Source organism: Pteronotus mesoamericanus, unplaced genomic scaffold (assembly GCF_021234165.1).
Source record: "Pteronotus mesoamericanus isolate MK-2021 breed Mesoamerican mustached bat unplaced genomic scaffold, CSHL_Meso_final scaffold_125, whole genome shotgun sequence".
Lineage (NCBI taxonomy): Eukaryota > Metazoa > Chordata > Mammalia > Chiroptera > Mormoopidae > Pteronotus > Pteronotus mesoamericanus.
This window is the reverse complement of record NW_026555304.1, coordinates 10,910,941-10,916,940: the sequence shown is the minus strand read 5'-3', so window position 1 is coordinate 10,916,940 and position 6,000 is coordinate 10,910,941. Positions and strand designations below refer to the sequence as shown.

General features: G+C 56.7%; 1 protein-coding gene across 6 annotated transcripts in view; it reads left to right on the top strand.

Annotated features, from left to right (window-relative positions):
• Positions 1-2,303: 2,303 nt before the first annotated feature.
• PTCH1 (patched 1) overlaps positions 2,304-6,000 on the top strand; it is a 61,052-nt gene continuing 57,355 nt past the window's right edge. For 5 of the 6 annotated variants that reach the window (XM_054588092.1, XM_054588093.1, XM_054588094.1 and 2 more), the window contains exons 1-2: positions 2,304-2,584; positions 4,297-4,489. In XM_054588092.1, the coding sequence (XP_054444067.1) occupies positions 2,387-2,584; positions 4,297-4,489 (391 nt within the window). In that variant the 5' untranslated portion in view covers positions 2,304-2,386. Of the gene's footprint in view, positions 2,585-3,554; positions 3,600-4,296; positions 4,490-6,000 lie in introns of those variants that run through there. The other variant, XM_054588095.1, reaches the window with a different exon arrangement.

Genomic DNA, 6,000 nt, shown 5'->3' with positions numbered 1-6,000 from the left:
TCTTAAAGCCACACGACCCTATTTCAAGGCTTCAGTCTGCTCTTTACTGCCATGGGTCCCTCTGCAGTTCAACGTTTTTTAAAAAAGAAAAAGCAAATACTAAAATGAGGCAGAATCGAGGGTTTGTGGGTCTGGACCCTATCACAGGCAGGAACTTAAGTTATAAACGTTAGAAAAATAAATTCCACTTTTCAAAAAATTATCTTTAAATAAAAGGGGGAGGTATGTGTACAGTTCAATTTGACTCGGGCCCCATGATCCCCCCTCAAAGAGTTGCGTGTTTTCTTCTTCAATGGGAAGCAAAGCCCCGGGATGTCTCGGTGACACTGGCCGCAGCGTCCGGACAAGTCCTCGCAATCAGCCCGCAATTTGTTTCGAATGAATCCAACATCAAAGCCTTTATTCTCCCCTACGTCACGCTATTATTAAGTATAACAGGATGTGTACCAGTTTTGGGGAAGTTTATAACAGACTTTAAATAAATAAGGACGTGATTAATTTTTTAAAAAGTCCAAATCCAAAATAGTTAAGGAAAACTTCTTTCTCAAGAAAACAATTTCTTTTCTCCGAGTTGTTAAAAGGTTTCTGTTGTTCCTCTGTTATATGTGTCACATGAAAGATTCAAATAAAAACGCCTCTGCCTCCATGAGAATGCTTCGGTGTCTGGATTCCACGTTTATAATACACGGCCTCCTTCAAACCAGGACTCTGTTGCCGTGGGGTTTTTTTGGCGGGGGGTGGGGGAGGAAGGGGAGGGGGAGAGGGAGAGGGAGGAATGGATTTTAAGAGAGGGTTTCTTTTTCCAACGTCCTTACTTTCCTCTTTAACTTTCCATTTTGTTTATCTTAATGCTAGGCGTTGTTCGCTGCGAGAGCCTAAGTCTTCTCTTTAGTTATAAAAGAAAAGAGGAGGGAAAAAAAAATCTGGCACATACTGGCGCACTATCCACCACCCTGTCATTATTGGTGCAGGCCTGGGAATTCAAGCCGGACCTCCCAGTATTCGCTGTAGCTTGAGGCCAAGGTGCCTCTGAAAGGGTTTTCTTTGAGGAATTTCAGAAATTGTTTAAGCGCTTAAAAAAAATATTACATTTTCCCCCGTGTCTATCGCGAGGCAAATGTTCGTGGGTGTTTGTGTGTGTGCGCGCGCTCAAAAGGCGTCTACAAAAAGAAGATACTGTTGAAAAGAAAAGGAATAAAAAAGAAAGGGAGGGGGAACATTCCTTAATGGAAGTATTGCATGCGAGAAGGTTGGCGCTCTCGGAGGCTCCCCCCGAAGCCGGGGATGCACACACTGGGGTTGCCTACCTGGGTGGTCTCTCTACTTTGGTGAGCTGTTGCTAAGCAGCTAATAATAGTCATGTTTGCTGAGTAATTTCTGCCCTCCGTGAGCCAATCGCGTCGCAGAAACCCAAGCCATCTGACAGCCCCAGGGGCGGGAGCTCCAGCCTTTTTCTCTTTCGCTCGCTCTCTCCCCCTCTACCCCCTCCCCTCCTCCTCCTCTTTCTCCAAATGGAGAGAGTTCTTTTTTTTCTTCTTCCATCTCATCTATTGAATCAAGGAGCTGCTGCGGCCGCTGCCCGCTGCACACACACAGAGCGGAGTCCCCAGGTCCCGGGAGCAAGAGAGGCGCGCTGCACGGGGACAGAATGGTCCAGCGGGTCGGCGAGGAGCACAAGAAAGCAGAGTCCGGGATCGAGCAGCCACCGCGAACCCAGCAGCCAGAGCCCGAGCAGCAGCTTCAGGAGCCGCCACCGCCAGCAGCAGCCGCTGCGGGAGCATCGGCGGCGGTGGCTGCCCCGGCCCGGCAGCGCTGAGACCCGCCGGGCACCCACGGACCCTGCGGCGGCGACTCTGGGCTTGCCCTCCGCGGCCGCTCGGGCGACCCGGGAGGCGCCGAGGGAGCCAGAGAGGCCAGCGAGAGCGGCGGGGATTTGCTGGCGTTTTCTGCAGTGAAGGGGTCGCGGCGCGGGGCGGGGGGCAGGTAGGGGGAGTTGGGGACCGCGAGAAGCGCCGCGCGAGCGCCCGAAGGACAGGCTGGCTCCGCGCGCCGGCTCTCGCCCGCCCGAGAACTGGATGTGGGCAGCGGCGGCCGCAGAGACCTCGGGACTCCCGCGCAATGTGGCAATGGAAGGCGCAGGGTCTGACTCCCCGGCAGCGGCCGTGGCCGCAGCGGCAGCAGCGCCCGCCGTGTGAGCAGCACAAGCGGCAGCAGCAGCACCAGGTCTGTCAACCGGAGCCCCAACCCGAACAGCCGGCGGCGAGCAGCGTCCTCGCGAGCTCAGCGCCGGGGCGCGCCGGGAGCCTGCAGCAGCAGCGGCGGCGGCGGCGGCGGCAGCGCGCCGGGCGGCCCGGGAAGCCTCGGTTCCCGCGGCGGCGGCGGCAACATGGCTTCGGCTGGTAACGCCGCGGAGCCCCAAGATCGCGGCGGCGGCGGCAGCTGCGGCGGAGCTCCGGGCCGTCCAGCCGGAGGCGGGAGGCGCAGACGGACCGGGGGTCTGCGCCGCCACGCCGCGCCGGACCGGGACTATCTGCACCGGCCCAGCTACTGCGATGCCGCCTTTGCTCTGGAGCAGATTTCCAAGGTGCATTTCAGACTCTCCTCCCCTCCTACTCTCTCTTCCCTCCTCTTCCTCTTTGGGATCGCCCGGCCACACACACACACACACACACACACACACACACCCCACACGCGCGCGCGCGCGCACACACACACACACACACACACACCCCTCCAGGAAAAGAAGCAGACAAGCGGGGATTGAAAAATTCAAACCCTCCCTCCGGTCCTGGGAGGAAAGGGCTGTCTGAGGTCCGCAGGGGGTGGAGGGTGTGTGTGTGTGTGTGTGTGTGTGTGTGTGTGTGTGTGTGCGCGCGCGCGGGTGCGCGTGCGCGCGCGCACACGCGCCCTCCCGGCTTGCCTTTTCCGGAGGATTGGAAAGCGGTCCACAGTGGACCACCTTGAGGGCAAGCCTCTTCGCGGCACTGCTGGGCGCCCCCTGCCTTGGAGCCCCTTCCTCCCGTGCTCCTGCCCCTATTTCCAGCCCAAACCCCTGTAATGCTGCCACATTTCTTCACCTCTTTGAGGGGGGAGGCGGAGTACAGAGAGGCGGAGAGAAGGGGGGGAGGGAGGCGAAATAAAGGTGGTTTCCTTTTTTGGCAGCCGGTTTTGCTTTTGTTGAGCATGAAATCTCTGCTCCCTTAAAAATTATCCTCGGAAGAGGGCATCTCCCCTCTTCTCTTCCAGTTTTTGATACACCTCTTCTCAGAACCTGGGGGGAAAGGAAAAGTTGTAAACAAATTGCCACCTTAAATCCGCGGTCCGGGTCTGCGGAGCGGCCGGATTCATTGTGTTTACGAGGCTCGCTGAAATGTGTGGAATCCGGGGAAGGCGAGCACCCAGACAGGGCCTATCGGGGATGCGGCCAGTGCCGGGAACACACCGCCGCCGGGAGCAACCAGCGCCTAGTCGGGACACCCGCCCGCGCCGGCCTGGGCCCTTCCTCTGTGCACTCCGCAGCTTTTTACGTTTAACCAGAAGGGAAGGGAGAGGAGGGGAAAAATCCATGTGGCTGCCCTCTTCCGATCACAAATATTGTCGTAAGTTGCAGATGGCTGCCCCACTTCCTAATTCAGCTCACACAGCATCTCCCAACGCTTGGAAATGCGTCCCGAGTAAGCTTCGGCGGCCGCGCTCACCACGTGGATTCCCTTACTACCACGCCGGGCGGGGATCAGAATGGGGAATCTTGCACTACACTGTTACCCAACCGCGCTAGCCCCCCAGCCCGCGTCCCCGTGTGGGTACCCCAAGAAAGGTGAAGTGTGGGGCAGGATTCGCGCAGAAAGGAACCGAGCTTTGCTGGTTCTTCAATGTTGGGCTTTTTCGCAGAGATTACGCAGCCCCTTCCCTATCAGGTCCGGCGTGACTGTTGCCTGTGTTGAGTGATTCTCCCCTCTCTGCCTCAGCTTCCTTTCCTCTTGTAGTCCCCTCGCCCCCCGCACGCCCCGCCAGCGCCTCGAGTTGAACTCGGGGATGCTATGCAGGCCACGCGTGGGGGCGCGCCTGCTGTAGTGAGGTTCAACTTACTTGCGGCAGCCCGACTTTGATTTATACCCAGCCCCCCCCCCCCCCCCCCCCGCCGCTCGCGTTCTCCCGTGCAGGCTGGGGTTCCAGCCTCTAGGGCATCCCCCACGGCTTTCGCGGGATCCGCTGGCGGGTGCGCGCAAGCGGGCGTGGGCGCGCGTGCCGCGACTCCCCGGCGCTCACCACTCCTTCTTTCTGCTTCGTCCTCAGGGGAAAGCTACTGGCCGGAAAGCGCCGCTGTGGCTGAGAGCGAAGTTTCAGAGACTCTTATTTAAACTGGGTTGTTACATTCAAAAAAACTGCGGCAAATTCTTGGTTGTGGGCCTCCTCATATTTGGGGCCTTCGCTGTGGGATTAAAGGCAGCTAATCTGGAGACCAACGTGGAGGAGCTGTGGGTGGAAGGTAAGAGACCCAGCGCCCGGCCTGCGCCCTCCCGACCCCCCGCCCCAGGCCACTTCTTTTCCTTCCAATTGATAAAGATATTTGCCAGCATACACCTAGAGCGTTTCGGTGGCGAGCGAAAGAAACCCTTTGCCCGCACCAGGGGGAATTGTTTATTGTTTGGGCGTCTGGCCGAGAGCCAGGCCCTCCCGACAAAGGCCGCGCTGTAATCTACTCCGGGCGCTGCGCAGTGCTAGGTGTTGTGGGAGAGAGCGGCGGGGGCGGACCGGCGGGGGCGCGGGGGGCCCCTCCGCGGGATGGACCACTGCGCTGCCGGGGGCCGCGGGGCCTGCAGCCGCCGCTGCTGCCCACCTCCGCCGCGCCCCAAGAGGCGGCTAGAGGCAGGCCTCTCCGCTCCTGGCTCTGGTCCTCGGCTTCCGTCCTCCCCCACCCCACCCACCAAGTCCAAAGAGAAAAGGAGGGGGGCGCCGAGAAAGGCCACCCCTCCGGCTCGAGGGAGTGTGCGCGCCCCCGGCGGCCGCAGCCGCAGCCGCCGTGCTGGGGAGGGTGGGGGCGGGAGCAGCGCGGGCCTGCGGAGGCGGCGGCGTGTGTGGTCCTGTTTTTGGACAGCTTTCAGCTCTGGGGGAAAAAAACATTTGTCTCAAGGTACCAAAAAAAAAAAAAAAAAAAGGGCGAGGAGGTTGGGGGAAGGAGTTGGGGGGGGGGAGAAAAACCTGTAAAGCACGGAGTGGAACGCATGTTCACAAAGTAGATTAATGTTTCCTCGGGGGTGGGGGCTTTTAAAATGGAATTATTCTAAGGGGAAGGCTGCGTTTTACAGGCTGAAAGAAGAAATGTGTTTTAAGAACGCGTGTTTGGAGCGAGGGGCTACAGGAGCTCTCCAAGGGGTTCTGCCAGTCTTTTAACTGCATTCCTCAATGGTGGGGGGCGGGCGGGGGGGCCCCTGAAGCCTTTTTAAGCAAGTTGTAAACTTAAAATAGATTCCCCCGTTCCCACACCGAAACATTTTACATTCTTTTGGTGATACAGATTTTTGGTTTTTTGTTTGTTTCTGTTTTTTAAAATTCTTTTTGGAAAGTGAGTCTTGATATTTGGAAACATTTTAACCCCTAACACTGCCTTGGCTGGCTTCTTACACTGGGATGGGAGGGAGGGATTGAGGTAATGATGTAGCTATTTCAAACGAGAATATGTGGAGCATTCCTAGCGATTGCTACCTAAGGCAAAATTTAGAAGCCTCAGTTACATGCGTAATTGCTCCCTTTCAGAATGCTGTTGGAAAACTAACCTTTGGAGAATATTTTGTTTGAAAAGATTGAGCCTTCAGTGTTTTGGAAGCATATGGTGAAATCTTTAGTTGAGAGAAGTGACAACTAAAGTAATAGTCCAAATAATTAAGACCAGAAAACATTCTTGCCTTAAGTAGCTTGGTAATTAATACAGAAGTGTTATTTGGATTGAATCCATGGGGTAATTTATCTCAGTGCAACACTTCAATGTCATTGGTAGAT